This window comes from Arachis stenosperma, chromosome 3, assembly GCF_014773155.1.
Source record: "Arachis stenosperma cultivar V10309 chromosome 3, arast.V10309.gnm1.PFL2, whole genome shotgun sequence".
NCBI classification, from domain to species: Eukaryota; Viridiplantae; Streptophyta; class Magnoliopsida; order Fabales; family Fabaceae; genus Arachis; species Arachis stenosperma.
Genome location: NC_080379.1, coordinates 162,737,584 through 162,759,433, shown reverse-complemented (window position 1 = coordinate 162,759,433; position 21,850 = coordinate 162,737,584). Strand labels below are relative to the sequence as shown.

The 21,850-nt window shown below is 30.8% G+C and overlaps 1 protein-coding gene across 1 annotated transcript; it reads right to left on the bottom strand.

Annotated features, from left to right (window-relative positions):
* Positions 1–16,677: 16,677 nt before the first annotated feature.
* Positions 16,678–17,145, bottom strand: LOC130967148 (uncharacterized). The gene is made up of 2 exons (XM_057891968.1): positions 17,002–17,145; positions 16,678–16,923 (listed from the first exon to the last, which is right to left on the bottom strand). The coding sequence occupies exons 1-2, from the start codon at positions 17,143–17,145 to the stop codon at positions 16,678–16,680; spliced, it is 390 nt and encodes a 129-aa protein (XP_057747951.1).
* Positions 17,146–21,850: the final 4,705 nt, after the last annotated feature.

The following is a 21,850-nucleotide window of genomic DNA, read 5'->3' as shown; positions in this document are numbered from 1 at the left end:
TATTATAGATTAAAATTCATCACTAATTTAAATTTGTTTTCATTTTTAATATAAGTATTAGAAATAAATAAAATTTTTATAGTTAAATGTAGTGTAACAAAATATATATAATATTAATTAATTTTTAAAAAATTCTAAAAAAATAGTTTTTTTTTTTAATAAAGTGTTATTATAAAATTAATATTATAAAAGCTAATTTCAATAATATGATATAATAGGTTATTAAATATATTTAATACAAGATACATTGAATATAAATTTTTGTTGAGTTTAAATTTAAATAATTTTTAATTGAATTTCAAATATTCATACTTTAAAGAGTCAGAATATTTTAACATCATCTTTTTTGTATCTTTTTAATTCAGTCTTAAATTTTTTAAATTATAATTTTTATTTATAATTAAGGGTAATATTTTAATACCATCAATTAGCCACACATACAAAAATACCGAATTAATTATACAATCATAATTATAATCTAACTTTATAAGCAATACAATAAAACTATATATAAATAATATAACTAAATTTTATCTATATCTATAGTCACGTTTCATAAATAATATAATTAAATTATATTTATGTTTATAATTAAAATATGAATAAAAATACAAAAACTTATCATGATGGTTGATTTTTTTGTTTATCATTTTTTATTATTTTTGTTGTGAAAAGTTTAGTTATTTTAATAGTTAATTATTTTTTAAAAAAGATAATTGTATAACACAAAAAAGTTTTATTAAGAATAATTTATTTAGGTGTGATTAAAAAATATATATAATAAAAAATTAATATCATTAAAAGATAAAATTAAAATTTTTATTTTAAAATTACAAATAAAGTTTATTTAAAAATAAAATTAAAAATCATGTTTTTTCTCTCTTTTCTAAAATTTATCTACGAATAATTCTATAAGTATTTTATGATGAATAAAAATATTAAATTGGTACTGAAATTTATTTTAGTAAAATTCATTTTTATTCTGTTAAACGTTAAATAAACTATTAAAAAGAATTTTGTTCCCTTTATTAGAGTAGAATGATAAACTTCCATACTTCCATTATGTTATGGCATTCAATAATTTAGTCCTGTTATTTTTAAAGTCATGATTGCACTTTATGATTTTTTCACTTTTATCTATGAATTTTTAAATGTGCAAAATAATAATAATAATAATAATAATAATAATAATAATAATAATAATATGTCACAGTAAAAAAAGAAGCACATTATCAAATAATTTATCATCTGAATTATATATGAATCAAATCGATAATAGAAGGGCTAATACCAACGTTTGGTATTTTTATGGCATTTTAAAATATTTGGTAGTGTTTGTTTTGAGGTATTGAGATAGAGATTGAGAGAATGAAATTCAGTATCATGTTTATTGATTTAGAGACTGGTATTAAAATTTCTGTTTCTGTCTCCAAAATTTTAGTATTTCAGTACCTCTAAAAAGTAGGAACATAAAAAACTAAAATTTTTAGAGATAGAAATTGAAACTTTAATAACATTTTATACCTAAAATATTCTCATTTTAATTAATTAAATTTCAATTTTATCTTTTGTGCAAATTAAATTAGAACTTCATTCTTATTTTTAATTTCTATCTTTTATTTTATATCAAACAAAATACTAAAATTTATTTCAATTTTTGTCTTCCAGTCTCAATTTTTTCGTCTCTATAATCTCTTCACCAAATGCTACCTTTGATAACATCTTTATCTAATAAAAACGAAGAACATTTTTGCTTGCACATTAAAAAATCCGAGACAATTTTAATAGTTTACCCCCATAAATAAAAGATAAGTTCCCTTATATATACATATTTCTCGTTATCTCTTTTGTTTTTCCTTAATACACATTAAGCTTCCTACTTAACTATAACCGTGGGTACTGGGCAGTTATGAGTTATGACTTTGATCACGTGCTAATGCTGGCTGGAACACCTGTGATTCTTCTTTCTTCTCAAGTTGGTTCTTCCAATTTGAGTCGGTTGCTCGTAATTCATGTTAGCTAGTGTGAAATGATTGACGTTATTTTACAACAAATAAAGGCCACTTGGGAAATGGATATACTCTCAATTTATTTTTCTATCTGACAAAGTTAAATGTAGATTTAAAGTTTTAAACCTAAAATCAGTGTAAAAATATCAAGCGTAACCCGAAAATCACGTTGTTATTATTGAAAAAAAGAAGCAGCATATTTTAGAAATCAAAAACATAAAATGATCAAAATATGACTTGTCGAACATATGATAATGCTACTTGCATTGTCTGACAAAATTCTAGTATAAAATAATAGTGTATAAAAATTAAACATTTAACCTTACCAAACTAATAAATTATACAGGAAAAGAGTATTGATTTTTGTCCTATATATAACCCAACCTAATTAAAGTGATCCATGAAACTGTAGACCCAATACAAAAGAAAGCGAAAGCAAAAGTTTTAGCCTTTAAGACAAAATTAAAAGAAAAGAAAAAAATTTGAGTGGTCTATATAACCCCTTTCTTATGACACTTATGGATACAAAATATATTCTTTCGTGCTTTAATATCTTGTCACTAGTCCTATTACTGTTTTTTATTTCTTAAACTCCAAACAAACTACTTAAATTAAAGGTTTTGCTTTAGCCTTTCATCATATATAGTAATTAGTAGTAGTCAGCTTCAATATGTGACACAATGACTTTTTTTTTGTTTTTTAGATTTTTTCTTTTCCTCTGTTTTTTTTTTTTTGCTCTATTATATCACTATTCAAAGCAAGTTGCTTCTTTAATTTGCTAAAAAGTCTGATTGGATTGCTTAACGAATGAAGGAGCCGGGCATATAAACGCTTTACATACTTTTATTTATTTATTTATTTTTTGTTTTTTCCCATATTGGTTTATCTTTCACAGCTGAAAAAGACCTATAAGCGTAATATTCAAGGAATTCATACACAACCACCCTTTTACCTATCAACCTATGTACTTGATCATATACTCATCCGTTCATAGTATCAGAATATTTTGTATTTTTAAAATTTTTTATGTTTCAGAGTATTTGTTTTAACTAATTTAAAAAAAAATACTTTTTAAGTTATCTTTAACAAGTATATATGTAATTTTAAAAAAAGCACTTGTAGTAATAATGGTTTATATAAAGATACTTTTGTATGTGTACACAATTTTTTACTATTATTATTTTAAACTTTTTTTTAATTCTATTATAAAATTATTTTTTTTAAAAGTTCACACAGATATAGAAAGAGCAAGATATAGGAATAATTATATCTCTATAACACTTTTTTAAATAAGAGTATTTTTTAAATTTGTTTAAATTTTAACAGTTTTTTTTTCTTTTTGTTTTTCCTTTACCTTATGCTAAAATTATTTTTTATTAGAGTTCAATAAAGATCAAATTTTAAATTTTTTGGTCATAAAATTCGAATACGATGTCGAGCTCTATTTTTTCTAAAAATTTAAATAATTAAAAAATAAATAAATAATTATATCTCTAATAAATTTAAATATTTTATTTTTATCTTGGAACATTTCTTATAAATATGGATATATTTTTTCAATAAACCAATATTATAGCCTTTCAACCTTAGGTCAAATGAGAATTTCTACATGAAGCAAACTCATGAAATGCATGCAATAGATTTATTGATTAGGACAATATTATCTCCTTTTAATCTGAATGTCAAAAGTCATGGAGAAAAGTCTATGTAACTCTAAAACTAATGTATGTATTTCATGATATTCTATCCCACAAGCTGTATCTCTTGGAAAAGTCATGTATGATGATTTCTTTTTGTTTAGGAACAGAAAGTTTAACAAATTATACAATTTAGATATTATGAAAAATAAGTTGTTTTAATCTATTTATTCCTTTGTTATGAGAGAGAGGACGCACACACATACAGGAGTATAATTTACGATTTTAATTGAAGATAAATATTTTTTTAATTAAAATATATAATATTTTATTCTAATAATAAATATATAAGAGTGTACTCAAAAAATATTATTGTATTTATAATTAATTATAAAAATATTATTTATGATATTTTTATATTTATTTAAACTATCTATTAATAGATATATAAAAGTGAATAATTATAATCCTATTTTTGAATTGAAAATTTTGTTTATATAAAAATATCCTCAAGAACTCCGTATATAGATTCAACAAATTTTTGTTTTTATTCAAGTAATAAAAACTAATATTAATATCATATTCAGTAGTAAAATTCTAACCAAAAAAATTGTTATCTATAACGATATATACAGCTGACTTTGAGTTTGGGTTGCAGTAGTGCATCGTTCATATGGAATACACGTAACTATAACAAAAATCAACGAATTAATACAACGCCACACTTCTACAGTTCTACTCCTAGGGCGTCGTGATATTATTAAGAGGAACATATTATTATTTAATTTAAAAAACATAATTTTAATTTTTGAATATTTAAAATTTTTATTATTTAAATTTCAATGAATATTTAAATAATCATCTAATTATAAATTAAATGTATACAAATTATAGATAAATTCAAAAAAATTATTTAAAAAAATAAATAATAATCAATTTTAAATATTTAATTTTTTTTAATTATTGGCTCATTATTGTCCTCTTAACGTGATGACGATTTCTATGCATTTAATAATCTGCAAAACGCATCGCCCAAAGAGTCAAACATAGGTAATTGAGAAGATATTTTTTTATGTTCTTCAATGAATTCATAAAAATTTTGGTATCTTCTGTACAGTACATTGCATCAATCTTAGTATTATTAGTATTTATTTATTCTATCGTCTTATTATATAGTTTCTTCCTAGTAGGGTATGTATCTCTTTGATTATTCCCTATATATTTGACAGTAAAAATGTAAAATTGATTGTATACTTCTATCTTTGATTAATTGAAAATAAATAACATATGAAAACGAGAGTACTTAATACTCAAATGGATCTTAAAAGTTGTATTCACATCTTAATTTAATTTTTAAAATTAAATTTTAATTTATTTAATTTAGTTGTACAACTTAATTTTATGATTTATATTAGTTTCTTATTTTATTTTCATCTTTAATTTTAAAATTATTAATAATGTGTTAAGATAGATTCACGCTATAATTATTTTATTGAATTTTTAATAATTATCTAATATGATAATTAATTTTTTTAATTTATTCTTTAAAAAACTCTTAAAATGATTAAGTGAAATTAAAATTAAAATTTTAAATATTTTATAAAAACAATTTAAAGTAAAAATTTTCAATTTATATTTTAAATAAATAAAAAAAGTTAATCAAATAAATATTAATATATCTCAACATTTATTAATAATTCTGTGACAAAAATTGAAATAAGAAGTAACATAAATACTAAACTAGAATTTAAATTAAATATATCGAAATCATTACAGAACCAAATTGACGCGGTGCAATTCAAATCAAATGTGTATCTTAACTTCACCAACTATCATAGTGACGTCTTAAAAACAAACCCCTATCACAGTGAGTTAGTGACACATATTAACACATACAAGCTAAGTTAAGTGAGCTGTACATATGTTGTCACAACCTGTTCATAACACGTCTATGACCTATATAATAATCAATAATCAAAGAGACCATAAAAAAAGATAGGATGGAGCTGCATCAATCATTCTTAAAAATGGCACACAGAATAATAAACTGATAATAATTAATGGAATGTCGCATATTAAAGCAGCCAATGCATGCATAGACAGTTAAAAATTAAAGAAGTATAATTGGTTTAACAATTAAAAAGTGATTTTGAGTTTGATCTATGCATGCAGAAAAATCCACATCCTTTTCGAATTTCTTTAAAAAATTCATTAGTTAATAATTAAAAAGTGATTTTAAGTTTGACCTATCCATGCAAAAAAACTCACATCTTTTTCGAATTTCTTCAAAAGATTCATTAATAAATAATAAGTACTCTTTTAGGCACTTCACTCCAAGTAATTATACTAATATCACTTTATATACCGTTGGTTAATAATAAATATTGAGAAATTAAATTAATGAATTAAAAAATAATTACAACTAAACCTAATATTCATAGATGAATTTTGTTAAACATAATCAAGTAAACTTTACTGTTATATCCAAGAATGATAGTAAAATTTTATTTTAAAAGTTATGGTTTTTTGTCTTTTTGTAGATGATATTAGCATTTGTTATGCATGTAGTGAATTCAACCATTAATTTGGGTTAGTCAGTTTATTTATTCGATTAAATAAGATTTAAATTTTATTTTTTATGCATTTATCAATTTATTAACTAATAGTAAAGACACCATATTTTTTCAATAATTAAATTAGTCCTCAAAAGATAAGATATTTTTTAAATTGATCATTGAAAGATTTTTTCAATTAAATTGGTTCTTCAAAAATTGCGAATTAATCATATTTGTCTTCGACTCACTCCATTAATAATTTTATTCGAAGACTGATATTGTAAAATGTTAATTGATACAATATATAATACCTGATATGTTTAATTGGATATTGACTAAATATGTTTATGAAAATTTATTAATTTAGTCATTTTTTTCAATTACAAAAATCTATTCTATTGACTAACTTGATAGACTTTTGTAAACATATTTAGTCAACATCTAATTGAACATGTTACGTGTCATGTATGTTATCAGTTAACATTTCACATCATCAATCGTTAACAAAAATTGTGAGTGGAGTAACTGAAGGACATATATGATTAATTCGTAATCTTTGAAGAACCAATTTGATTGAAAAATCTTTCATAGACGAATTTGAAGAATGTATTATCTTTTAGGGACTAATTTGACTATTAACTCATTTAGATCCACAACGGATCAACTAATTATTAACTTATCGGATTGGAAGATAATATAAAAAGGCCAAATCAACTAAAAAATATTAGAGTATATACCCATTTTGGTTCTCAAAGAATTTCAAACCTGACATTTTAGTCCCCAGCTAAAATTAATTACTCGATTGGTCCCTAACAATTAATTCCGTCAGTCATTTAGGTCCTTGACTCCGTCAACTCTAATAGAAGACAAAATGGTCCCTGAAAACTCTAACAAGGGACAAAATGATCCCTGACCCCTTTATTCAAAAATGACAGTGTTCTTCCCCAATTTTTATCATATCTCGCATAACCCTAAGCAAGATTAAGCCATGGTGTAATTGTCACACGTGTCGCACCTACCTCAACATGTCATGGACCACACACTTCCTAAATTTTTGTGACTGGTACATCCAACTCCTCTGCGCTTCACCCACCAAAAGCATCCACTTCCACGTCTTTGATAACATCACCTTCAACCCCGACAACATCCACGACATCCTCAAGACCAAGTTTCACAACTACTTCAAGGGCATGCCTTTCTCCACTCTCTAGCAAGCAATATAGATTATTGGACATTCGGACATCATGAGAAGTTTCTCCTTCGACGTCATATGCAAATTCTCATTTGAAATAGACACTGAGTACTTCATTTCTTCTTTTCCGGAGTCCAAGTTGGCAGACAGCTTCGACCTCGCATCCAAGCTATTACAACGAGCAATGTCGCCGTTGCCGCTCATATAAAAGCTGAAGCGATTACTGAATATTTGTTCGGAGAAGAAGCTGAAGGAAGCGATCGGAGTGGTGGACAATGTGGTCATGAAAATATTAGGATAGAGGAGGAGGGATTCATGTGATCCATCGAAGACGACAACTAGTTGAGAGACATAGGCATTGGTTTCCTGAGTATGAATTGGTTGAGAACAAGTTGAGGATTTTTTTCTTGTGAACATTAAATTTATAGAGTGTGCATTGTGTAGTTTGAAGTTACAGTGTTGGACTGTTAGTGTTATGCGAGATATGATGAAAATTGAGAGAGAACAGTGTCGTTTACGAACAAAGGAGATCAGGGACCATTTTGTCCCCTGTTAGAGTTGTGAGAGACTATTTTGTACTCCATTAGAATTAACGGAATAAAGGATCTAAGTGACTGATGGAGTTAATTGTTAGGGACCAATCGAATAATTAATTTTAGTTGAAGACTAAAGTGTTCACACTAAAATTCTTTGAGGACCAAAATGGATATATACTCAAAATATTAAGTTCAATTAAATTAAACTAATAGGAAGGAAGAAAAATCCAATTTTAATAATTACTTATAAAAAATAAACCAAATGCATTTGTTTTTTAAATTGAACTAATTAACTAAAACCTGAATGTCCATCCTTCAATCTTGATGCCATTATTCATCTTAACGCCATTGTTCATCCTTCAATCTTGATGCAGCATTAAAAAATTTTTGCGAAAAAACTTCTAAGTCTTCAAAAATCTATTTATCTCTTACATTTCAAAAATTTTATAACACCATGACAATAAAACGTACTTTTTTTTGCCATTTTCAGCTTGGCGAACACTGTTTACGATCTCCAGCCACCACTGTTACCAATTCTCTATTGATGCATCATCAGCTACTTGAGGTATGTGGACGTCCACCAGCTACCAGACTCTATGAGAATGTGGACAATTTATCAAGCAATGGGTCATTAATTTTGGGCACTGATGAAAACAAGGATAAGTCTTCGTTATAGTTTTGATTCTGGTTTGTAGCTTTTGTTTCACTGCCAAACCTCCATGCATCATTTTTCAGAGAAAGACTTTTAATTTGACTAGACTATTAACATTCTCAATCTCTTTTCATAGGTATTTGTACCTAAAATAAGTGGGTAAAGCATCCATGGGGGGTGATAGATTAGTCTGTAATTGCAAAATTTGATGTTCTAAAATAACTGAATGGTTCTGTATCCAATTTTCTTCCCAAATGCTCATTATCGATTGTCCCCTTATTCACCAAATAGCTCCTTCCTCTAGCACCTTTCTACCCTCAAATAAGCTCTTCCATGTCCATGAAGGGTTCAAACCCGCTTTTGCGTTTAGGAATGAAGAAAAGCGAAAATACTTACTTTCATATACCTTAAAGACCAGTGAATTAGTCATTGTTACCAGTCTCATCTTTGTTTTTCCAACATTGCTAGATTAAAGGCTTTCAAGTCCTTAAAATTCATATGACATTGACTTTTGTCTTTGTATAATATATCTCATTTAATCCATTGCATATTGTTTTCACTCTGTTTCTGACTCCATCAAAACTGCATCATACTCCTCCGAATATCATCAATGAGAGTGGTGGAAAGTTTGAAACAATCAAGTGTATATATTAGGATTGCAGCTCCAACTGATTTTATAAGCACCTCTCTTCCACTTGTTGAAAGTAAACTCCGTTTCCAATGCTGTAATTTCTTTGTCACTTTGTCCTTGATGTAGCCAAACGTCTCCTTTTTTTATCTATGCACTACTGATGATAATCCCAAATACTTGTCTTATAATCTAATGTGTGGGACTCGTAGGATAGTAGATAAGGTTATCCGTTCCTCTTGAGGGATATCATTGATAAAAAAAAAATGGATGATTTGTTCAAATTCACTTCCTGGCCACTTATCTCACTAAGAACCTGAATAATTTTCATTAATTTTCCGCATGCTTTGCCTTGTAGCTTTTCAAAATAAGTTAGAATTATCTGCAAAAAATGGGTGGCTAGTTAAAGGATATCTACTGTTCAATTTAAGCCCGCTAATCTCATTATTATGTTCTCTTCTGTGGAGTAGACGAAAAAATTCTTTTGCACAAATCAGAAAAGATAAAGGAAAAGGAGTCCCCTTACGGGAGGCCCCTTGTAGGCCTAAAAAAGTTCTAAGGTTGACTATCCACAGTAACAGAATAGGATTCAGTAGTAATACACTCTTTCAGCCAGCCAATCCATCTATCACAGAAGTTTCATCATTTTCCACAAAAAACTTCACTTCACTCTATCATACGCCTTACCCATGTTGAGTTTTAAGGCCGTATCCCATTCTTAAAACCTTTTATTCTACAAAAAATGCATATACTCATGAGAAATTAATACATTGTCACTAATCAACCATCCTCTAATAAAAGTACTCTAATTATCACTTACAATCCTATCTGCAATAAATTGCATATGATAAACCAATATCTTAGAGATTATTTTATAGAAAATAGAACTCAGACTTATTGGTCTGATTTGAGGCATAGTAGAGGCGCTGTTTACCTTGGAAATCAAACAAATATAATTATGGTTGAAGGAATTTAGCATTCTTCCTCTATTGAAAAAGCTTGCAGCTGCCCAAACTGTATCATTCTTAACTATCCTCCAGAAATGCTAAAAATATTTAGTAGTAAAACTTTCATCCCCTGGTGCAGAGAAGGGATTGATGGAATAAACTGCTCTTTTAACTTCTGGTTGACTAACCGGTCTTACCAGAATCCAATTTGTACTATGCATTGTTTTATGAGAAATTGCTTCAATTTTTGCTGTCGAATCTCTAGGATTAGAAGATGTGAATAGGCTCTGAAAATATTGTTGTGCAATTTCTGCTATTCCTTCCGCATCTGACCTCCCCATCCCTTGACCATCCTCTAACTTTTGCATCTTGTTTTATCTATTTCTGACTTGGATTCTTGAGTGAAAAATTTTGTATTCCAATCCCCCCATTTCAACCATTGTGATCGTGACTTCTCTCTCCAATATCTCTCCTCATCTAAATACACCTCCTCCAATTTCTACTCTAACATTCAGATCAAGATCCCATCCGCCTCATTATTTTTATTCTTCTCTTCTTCGATCTTACTTCTAAGGTCTTGCATTTTGATTCTTGTATTACTGGCTTTCTGTTTTTCTCACTCCACTATTCAGTGTCTACATTTTTTAAGTTTTGAGTGAAGCACATATATAAGGGACACTTCAATTCTTTCCTTCCAGGTTTCTTCCACTATCTTTACAACATCTCCAACATCACACCACCTCTCTTTCCACCTAAATCTCTGTTTAGTTCTCCTCTGTTCCAGGTCCGAGTTTATCATTAGAGGTTTATGATCAGAATCGTGATCTTCTAAATGAAGAATCACAGCTCTTGAAAAATCGTACCAACATTGCATAGATATTAAGCACCTATCGAGTTTCACCTTTACCAAACTGTCTTCATACTGTCTATTTGTCCAAGTAAACTTGCTACCTTCAAACCCCAAGTCCACAAGTCCTCCTTCATTAATAAACTCATTAAAACTTGCAATAGAAGTTACTGATTTCATCCTTTCACTTTTTTTCATGGAACGCTGTGATTGCATTGAAGTTCCCAAGTACCATATAATGTTTGCCAGCATTGTTAATGATGCCTTTTAGTTCTCCAAATTGATTACACCTCAGCCTTTATAACTATGTAAATGAAGAACAAGTACCGTCCATGATGTATTTAGCATATTGTCTATCACTTGAATTGGATATAAAATTCTGCTTTGTTCTCCATTATAACTGAACCTCTTATCTTCCAAGCCAAAGCCAAACTTCCCGCCAAACCTTGTGGGTCTACACAATGCACTTCATTAAAAATCACCTTCTTACACTATGTGCTAACATACGAAGCGTTATTTTGGGTTTCACATAAGAATAGCACCTCAAGGGATTCATATTTTGTAATCTCTTGCATGTTGTAAATTGTCAATAATTTTTTTAAATTCCAACAATTTCACGTGATCATCTTCATAAGCCCTTGGATGCCAAATTAAGGTTGGCACCTACCCCCTTCAGCAATTGTCCTTCTTCCGTAATACATTGTATCGTCTTCCACCAAATTCAAAGACCTTCTCTTCTCTCCTGACCGTGCATCTGCCTTCCCTCTTTTATGTCTGGCTAATTGTTTAAGCAGAATTTTTTTTAACTGTTAATTCTACACCTGAATTCTATCCAAAATAGAAAATTCTACTGTTGTCCCCAACTACCCTCCCTTCCATACTATGATCATTATATGTTATTGCTAAGATATCATTATCACTCAACTCTTCCAGCACTCTTCCACCTCCTTGTACCTCCTCCTCGCCCCTTGATTTGTTATCATCAACTCTATTTGTTTTGTTGTTTTTAGATTCTCCAAAAGGAGTATTCTTCCCCTGTTGAGCCTTTTCCAGTTTTTCCTTGTCTTACATTAATAAACTTGCAAAGCTTTTGAGTAAACTCATTGGAGTAGGCATTTGTGGTTTCTCCTTCATCACAGCATCAATCTTTGGTCGATGTGGATTTAAATTTTCCTTTTTTTTCCATTCTTTCTCTGACCAATTTGCTCCGCTTTCAACCATGCTCCCCATCTTTCCTCCTTTACATCCCCATTAGCCGTATCATACAATAAAACATAACAGTTTTGTTGTTCATGACCGATGTATCCACAATAGTTACAGAAGTATCCGATCATCTCATATTTAGTCGACAATTCAATCACTTTTTTATTCAGGCCAGAAATCTTTACTTCTCTCCTTAGAGGCTTTGTCATATCTAATAAAATTTGAGCTTTGATATCATCAACTCTATTTGTTTTGTTGTTTTTAGATTCTCCAAAAGGAGTATTCTTCCCTTGTTGAGCCTTTTCCAGTTTTCCCTTGTCTTACATTAATAAACTTGCAAAGCTTTTGAGTAAACTCATTGGAGTAGGCATTTGTGGTTTCTCCTTCATCACAGCATCAATCTTTGGTCGATGTGGATTTAAATTTTCCTTTTTTCCATTATTTCTTTGACCAATTTGCTCCGCTTTCAATCATGCTCCCCATCTTTCCTCCTTTACATCCCCATCAGCCGTATCATACAATAAAACATAACAGTTTTGTTGTTCATGACCGATGTATCCACAATAGTTACAGAAGTATCCGATCATCTTATATTTAGTCGACAATTCAATCAACAATTCAATCACTTTTTTATTCAGGCCAGAAATCTTTACTTCTCTCCTTAGAGGCTTTGTCATATCTAATAAAATTTGAGCTTTGATTATTCTAGCTTCCCTCCCCCTCATAGAAAAAAGTCTACATCCAATACCTCCCCTAATCTCCTTGCTATTTGCTTCCCTAATTCCTTAGTCTTATAATGTTTTGGAATCCCCCAAACTAAACTCATATTGGCACCCTCTCTTGAACAGGGAAAAATTTTGGAGAGGAATCAAGTGAGATAACATAAGATGAGAAAATACCACATCCAACTCAAAACCTTAAGTTATCAAATTAATAAGTCTCCCATCTTATAAACTTCTCACTCTTCTTTACTTTTTTTGATGTGGGACTAATTTTAACACTCCTCACACTTGTAATACTAACAAAAAAAACCTTAAGGCGTATTACGAGAATAACCATTCTATAAAATTGTTTTCACTTAAATTGTTTTAAATAAAAACTTATATTAGACACAATTCTACTATTATATTGGAACTCCTTACTCATTCTTAATTACAAATTTACAATCTAGACTCGTCATTATCATATTTGTATTCAACTATTCATAACATTGCAACTTCGCATAATTAAGACTAATCGTATTGTTAAACTACGTATTTGTCTCGGGGTTCTACATGATATGAATGTGATAACACAAGCACTAATAGCGAAACTAGCTAGGTTGAATTTCATGAAGGTTCCATTCCAAAAATTAATTCTGTAATAAAAAATAAAGTAAAAATGTTAAAAAGAATTAATAAACTTAAAATTATATATAACTTATAAAAGGAAAATGAAATTTGGACAGTCATTATCTTTTTTTTCCGTGAAGGAGGCTACTTAGATAAAGACGTTTAAAATATATATAATCTTTTTTTAAAAATATTTTTTAGTAATTAAAATTTAATACATATAATAATTAAATCGTGTTATTTTTGTCAAAATTAGATGAGATAAAATTAAGGGTTAAGTATGATTTTGGTCCCTAACGTTGGGGCCAAAAATTTATTTCGTCCCTTGACTTTTTTTCGCTTCAAAAAGGTCCCTGAGATTCCGGTTTGTTTTAAAATAGTCCTTTGCCACCAAAAAAAAATTTTAATACGAAAATGCCCTTGATGGTTGGTATTACTTCCCGCGAAAGAAAATTTTCCTTTCCCAAGCCACGCTTTGCCTGAGAATAGGACCCCAGAGTGTAACGTTTGTGTGAAACGATTGTGCGAAACCCTTGGAAGGCCTTCCTGCGACGTCCGGCATTGGTAGCTTGAGAGAGGTTGCCGGAAAACTTCCTGGGTCGTTAAGTTGGCTTCGTCCAACAAAAATCCCTTGGCGAGGTAAGCATTATGTGAATATAATTTTTCGATTCTTAATAGGGTTTGAACTGATTGTAGTTGTTGATGTTCATATTTGGTTGACTAAGTCCCTGTGTTGATTAATAGGATTTTTCGGGAAGGAGATGGCGCTCTTCAACATGCGGGTGCACCATGGAGGGTTATTTGGATATGAAAATGGTGTGCTCAAGTACCTGAAGGGTCAATGTACAGTTGTGGAGGACATTGACGGCGATCGGTGGAGTGTGTTTGAGGCATACGAGGAACTGAGACAGCTTGGATATTTGAAATCCAACATTTCTGCATTATGGTACAAAGACCCAACTGAGGATGATTATGAGCGTCACTCGAAGCTGTTGGTAGGTGACACAGAGGCAATTGAAATGTCTACCATAGCAGGGAGGAGAGGCTTTATTGATCTGTTTGTGGTGCATGAGGTTGAGGATGCGAAGGGATTTCCGGAGGTGGGTTTTCTGGACGTGGGGGGAGAGAAGGTAGGTGGCCAGAGTGAGAAACCCTTGGGTGGTGGTATGGATTTAGTGGTGTTCGAAGGCAATGTAGATAACAGTGATGGAGCTAGGGTTGCTGGTGAACAAGAATGCGAGAATAAGGATGGTGGAGTGGAATTAGGCCAAGAGGGACGTGAGGCGGTTAGTGATGATGTTAGCAGTGGTGAAGACAGTGATGACCCAACATACTTGCCATCTAATGAAGAGGAAAACAGTGTGGAAGACATCCACTTCACTGACAGTGATGAGGTGTACGACTATGAAAGTGGATTCAGTGAAGATAATGCTGTGCCAAAGGACTGTAATGTGGAGAAGGGCAAAAAGGTTGTCACAAGTGACTTGGATGATGAGGATGCAGTTGACAGTGATGAATTGGAGCAGGACCATGTAATTGCAGGAGCAGGGATGGGTGCTGATGATGGGGAGTATGATGCTGAGGAGGGGGGGCAGAGGTTTCCAGTGCATAAGACACAAAAGGACATGGGAAAGTACCAATAAGGTGGGTACATTGTATGAATCTCGGCTACAAGAAGGAGGCCTACATCAGGTGCTACCAGGAGGTGATACACCCTGTAAACGGCCCGGAGCTATAGGAGAGGACTCAATATGATGATGTCATCCCACCTCCATACAGGAGGCCAAGCCACAGATCGGTGAAGAAGAGGAAAAGAGGGGCTGCAGATGAAGACAATAGAAGCCAGACTCATGTGTCACGGAGGGGAGAAGTCCAAAGATGCTCCAATTGTGGTGGAGTTGGTCACAAGAAGAGCGGCTGCAGGCAGCCTAAGAAGAGGGTAAGAGGGGTTGTGACATGCTATTCTAGGGTTCAACTACCATTATTTAAGCCATCTATATAATTTAACTACTATATGATATGTGTGTAACTTTCTCTATGATTTACATTTTCATTGTAGGCCCAAACTTCAACCAAAAGAGCCAACAAGAATGCACCTAAGCTGGCACCTGGTCAGACAATTTTGGGAGGGAGAAACAGGAATACTACACTATCACCACCCAATATGCCAGCATCTCATACCAGGAAAACCCCCACAAGGACCAAGAAACGTGAAGCCCGGCCCACCACAGAAGCACCTAAGCCCAAGAAAGCTTCCACCAAGCCCAAGAAAGCTTCCACTCAGCCCAACACCGTGGCCCAGCCCAACAACAAGGCTGCATCTGCTGCAACCTCCACCAGCAACAAACAGCCTCCTAGCCAGCCATCTGTGAGGAAGAGGCCCTTTTCTGTCATTCAATGCAGTGCACCTCATCTACCCCTGCAGAAGTTGAGGTTGATGGCCAAGTTACCCCCATCTCAGTCGGAAAATCTTTAGGATTTGAGTGTGGAATATTTTGTGACTTTTGTATTGATGACTTGCAAGCAGTGTTTTTAATCTTGGTACTTTATTTTGGTATTAAGTGCCTTAGGACACTTGAAATGTTGCTTCTCTGTTTTTTGGTTTGAGAACTGTATTTTGGTATTAAGTTCCTGAGGAAACTTGAAGTGTTGCTTCTCTGTTTTCTGGTTTGAGAACTGTAATTTTGTTATTAAGTTCCTGAGGAAACTTGAAGTCTTGCTTCTCTGTTTTTTGGTTTGAGAACTGTATTTTGGCATTAAGTTCCTGAGAAAACTTGAAGTGTTGCTTCTCTATTTTTTGGTACTAGGCATGTGAAGGCAACCACAAAATATTTTTGTATGTTTTAACTACTCATCAAATGAAATATTCCATTACTAATTATTGAAATTTCAGATCTTGTATTGAATGCTTTTCTGCTTTGCTCATAAACTACTTTTACATTACAAAATAACACAACTCCACCATTAAAGAAGGTGACAATTTGGGCAACAGTAAACAACACTTTCCTTCATTAATTCAAACAGTTTCATTAATTCAAACAGTTTCAAAGATACTACAAACCTAAACCATTGTAACATCACAGAATACTCTCAAACTCTACCCACACAACACAGGAAACCTCATAACATTCCCTACCAAATCATCTATAACGTAAGTGCATTCCATTCGGGTGCTTTAAGTTGTGATGATTCTGCAGGAATAAGAACAAAAACCCCACCCACCCAGCAATACATAGAGCAGCCACAACCCAAAGCTTCGTCTCCAACTCCTTTAATCTTGCCTTCAACTTCGTTATCTTCCTCCTATTTCTTGCAAATTCAACCTCTTGGTGAACACCACCAGGTTTCGGATCTGCCCATCTGAAGAAATCACACCCATCCTGAACCTAATAGGAGCCATAGAAACATATGAAGAAACCCCAAATTCTCAGACCCACAATAGCAAAATAGGAAGAACACTTTACCTTATAGTATACACAACCCCAGAATCTTCGTCCAGGGTTATCCTTCGTCGATGAAGTTCGCAAAATCGGCCTCTCACTATGGCCACAAAGCAACTCCTTTGCATCTGAACGAAAACGTGAGGCTCTTGAGCTCTGGGAAGCCATGGACGCCACTGTCTCGTGAACCCTAGCCGTCCACCTTCAGCAGCATCTCCCGTCGTTACTCCTCCCTCCCCTGCACTTCACATTCATTCACTTTCTTGATTTAATCCTTCTATTATTATTTATTTATATTAATTAACGTTTCCCATATCCGTTAAAACGGTCATATCTAAACCTAACGACCACAGGGGTAAAATCGTCCGAGGGACGATTTTAAAACAAACCGGAACCTCAGGGACCTTTTTGAAGCGAAAAAAAGTCGAGGGACGAAATAAATTTTTGGCCCCTACGTTAGGGACCAAAATCATACTTAACCCTAAAATTAATTTGGCCAAAAATCAATAAATTATACATTGAACCAGTCTAAATTAATATTTTTTATAAAAATAACTATAATATTCTTATTATAAAAAATGACTAAAATACTACTACTACTACTACTACTACTATTATTATTATTATTATTATTATTATTATTATTATTATTATTATTGAGAACTCTAAATCCTAATCTTTCTTTTTTTATGTGTTGTCATATAGTTATAATCTTTAGTATTATCAAAATATATACAATATGAGTATTTTAGTCATTTTTTATAATAGAATTGTTATAATCATTTTTTATCAAAAAAAATAATTTAGATCAATTCAATATTTAGTTTATTGATTTTTTAGTTAAATTAATTTATCTAATCTAATTTTGACAAAAAAAAATAATTAAATTAATTATATATATTAAATTTTAATTATTAAAAAATATATTTTAAAAAATATTTTAAATGTTTTTATACAGGTGGTTCTCTTTCGTGAATTAGGATCCGCCACTGTGTGGGTGTGTGTTTACATTGCAATTGCCTATGAATCGATGCTTAGCGATTAGCGTGATATTTCAACCGCACAACCAGTATTATTGTGCCGTGCAATTTAGGTCACAAAATTTAGGGGTGAAAATAACTCATTCACACACACTAATAAGTAATGAATGGAAAACTAGTAAAGCAAGTTAACTATTAAACCAACCAAATGTGATCACGATTTTTTTTCCCTTCGTTCCTTTCTTATGTCATGCATGTGTATGAAATGGCAGACACGTGTGTATATATATATATATAACATTATAGCATATATACGGATCATACTATTTTTACTGTACGAAATTTTATTCGCTATTATGCACGGTCACGCATCACATTACGGTCCCATTTGTCATTCATTTGGTACATTTTATAAGGGAGAATTTTTTGTTAAGAGCGGAATGGGATGAAGTGAAGATATTTATTAAATTTATAAAAATTTATATAGATTGTATATGATAAATTTTTTTAGTGAATTTTTTATTAAAATAATAATTTTTATTCTTTACCATCACATCATTCTTTATAAAGTGCGATAATATTAACTACTATTGTGAAATCAGATTTTGTCATATGTTTATATTAAATAATTTAATAATATTCGAGAGATAATAAAAATCAATCCAAATAACCTAAAGTTGTTTTATTTAATATTTATTAGTTATCGTTAGAATAATTATATAATTTTAAATGTAATAAATATATAATTACAAATATTATATATATATAAAATTATGAATGTTATGTTATATAAAAAGACTTGTTTCTCTAGTATTACTGTAAATAATTTATCCTAAAAATTAAAATTAATATTGTGTATATAAGTTTTTTTTAGTTTGTTTTATATTGATTTTTTTTTTGGTGCATGTAAGTGACAAGTATCAAATTTTAAACTTTTTATTATAGATGTCTATTATATTTATTACAAATCTTGCATTTCTAAAGGATAAGATTTTTAAAGAGTTTGTAAGTGTAATGCATTTTTTACTTTATGAGTTTATGTTTGAGATTGGTGAATTAAATTTACTAAATTTCAATTCCAATAGGATATTAGAACCTATTTTATTTAATTTTGTTAATTAGATCACTTACTTATAAATATTCATTTTTTATGATCATTCAGGACATTTACAAGTTTTAACTTTTCCAAAAATAAAATCTCTACAAAATTTATAAGTGTTCAATCTCTCATCAATGAGTTAATTTTTGAATTTGAATTAATCTTACTCAATCTCAATTCTAATAATATCATATAATAAAATTATTTATTGCAAAAATTTAAACTAATAGATAGAAAAATGGATGAATTTATATCTAATATTTTTTATTATATATTTGTATCCAACCATTATCGCGTTGACATGACTAATAATAAATATATTTATTAATAACACTTTTAAAAAAAATATCAAAAGTTAATAAAAAAAAAATACAGTTGATTAGGTGTCGAATGAAAACACTACTTTGCTAATTTGTTTAATTAACTTTACAAAGTGTTGTTCTTCCTCTTGTCTCATATCATTGCTACTATTGCTAACTGTATATAGGTACATGCAAGATAATAATAATTGCTATTGGTTTTATGGGTCCGGATGCTAAATAATGATCATTGATAATGTTTATGGTAATGCTTTAAGAGATTTTTCCTTGATAAGTTGTTTCTCATTGGCTGACCACATCAAATAAGCTTTCAGAGTTTTAGTTGTTCCTCCACCAATGATCTCATTCGCTTTCTGGTGAAACATTTTCTTAAACTTTTGAATTTTAACTTAATGTATTAGCTATCTATCACTATCAATCCTGTAATATATAAATATGAATATCTATTTATATTGGCTGAAGATGATATATCACTAAATAAGTGTAATTTGTGACCTAGAATATATGTTTAAATAAAAAATATATAAAATATTTTTTATTGTAAAATTATATTATTATGTGACTCCACACAATTTGTATGGAGTAATTTTTCTTAAGAAAATGTCTCCGCCAATTAGACACAAACTCTTTTACTATGAGTGGCTTAAAACCTCTGAATTAAAATGCAGTTTGTCAAAGTAACAGTCAAATTTCCAAATTAATTTAATACCAATAACTTGGCAATGGCAAATTCCACACAAAAAAAATATAGAAAAACTTTTAACTATACTGATACAGTTGTATTTTAATAATTTTTAACTGTTGATCTTAATTATAAAAATATATATAATATACATAATTAAAATTAACGGTTAAAATTAACTAAAATAGCAATATATCTGTTGGGTTTTTTTTTCTTTCCTTCGTGAGGCCCAAGTCCAACATTTTGGGGGTGTATTCTTGCACCCTAGTGTCATAACCCTAATTCAGTTTTTTGAGGTCTTTTGAGAGGAGAGAGAATAGCCACCAAGTAAGAGAGAAGAGGAAAAAAACAGAATTCCCATTTTTGTCCAAAGCAGTAAATTTCAAATGGCAGTTTTTCAGATGTTCACCATTGGATCGGCTTGAAATTTAAACTGCATGTTTCTATCATCTTGTTCTTCATTCTGATCGGTGGAGATGTTGATTGGAGGTTTTCAGTAGGAGAAATTGGTTTCGCAAGAGAGAAATTAGGTTTCCTATTTTTACACAGAGCAGAAATTTTGGAACGGCAGTTTCTCATTCTTTCACCGTTGGAATGACGTGAAATTTGAATTGTAGATTCTTCACATCTTGTTCTTCATTCTGAACGGTGAAGATTTTAATTGGAGATATGTAGAGGGAGAAATTCGCTTCGACATTAGCTCTATTTTTTGGGTATATTTCATCTTCTTGCCTATTATTTGTGAGCTTTGGTGCATTGATGTTTTGGCTGGTTATATGCACGTTTTTGTGCTTTGTTTGAGACTCTCTTCTACCTCATTTGATTATAGTGGAGCTATTTCATTGGTCTGGACGACCCGTGGTTTTTACCTCTCACATTGAGGGGGGTTTTCCACGTTAAAATCTTGGTGTGTTCTTGTTATTGCTTTACTTGCTATATTTGCTTATTATAGTTGCTGCCATATTGTGTTGTGAGTGCTTCCATATTATTCTTGTGTTGGACATTGTTGTCGTTTCCGCTGCTAGGCTCTTTCATACTGGTATCAGAGCTTGTTGGTATTTTTCTGGGCTTGTGATTCTGTGAACAATGGAAGCTAATACTAATACTAGTAGGATGATCACTCTTAATGGTCCTAATTATGATTTGTGAAAGTCAAAGATGGAAGATTTGCTTTATGTCAAAAATTTTCATCAACCAGTTTTTGGTACAGAAAAGCCTAATGATAAGTCTGATGATGATTGGACTTTGTTGCATAGACAAGTCTGTGGATATATTAGGCAGTGGGTTGACGATAATGTGTTGAACCATATTATTGGAGAGACACATGCTCGAACCCTTTGGATTAAGCTTGAACAGTTGTATGCTCGAAAAACTGGGAATAACAAGATGTTTTTTATCAAGCAGTTGTTGGCTTTGAAGTATACAGATGGGACATCAATGACAGATCACTTGAATAATTTCCAAGGAATTATGAATCAGTTATCTTCTATGGGCATCAAGTTTGATGAAGAGGTTCAAGGATTGTTACTTCTTGGCTCCTTACCAGACTCGTGGAAAATTCTCAGAATGTCATTGTCTAATTCTGCTCCTGATGGTGTAATCTCTATGGATCTTGCCAAGAGTAGTGTTTTGAATGAAGAGATGAGAAGAAAGTCACAAGGTACATCGACTACACATTCAGATGTTCTTGTTTCTGAGTCTAGGGGGAGAAGCAAAAGTCGAGGTCCTAAAGGTAGAGATCAAAGCAGAAGCAAGTCTCGAGGAAAGTATAAGAATATTGAGTGTCATCATT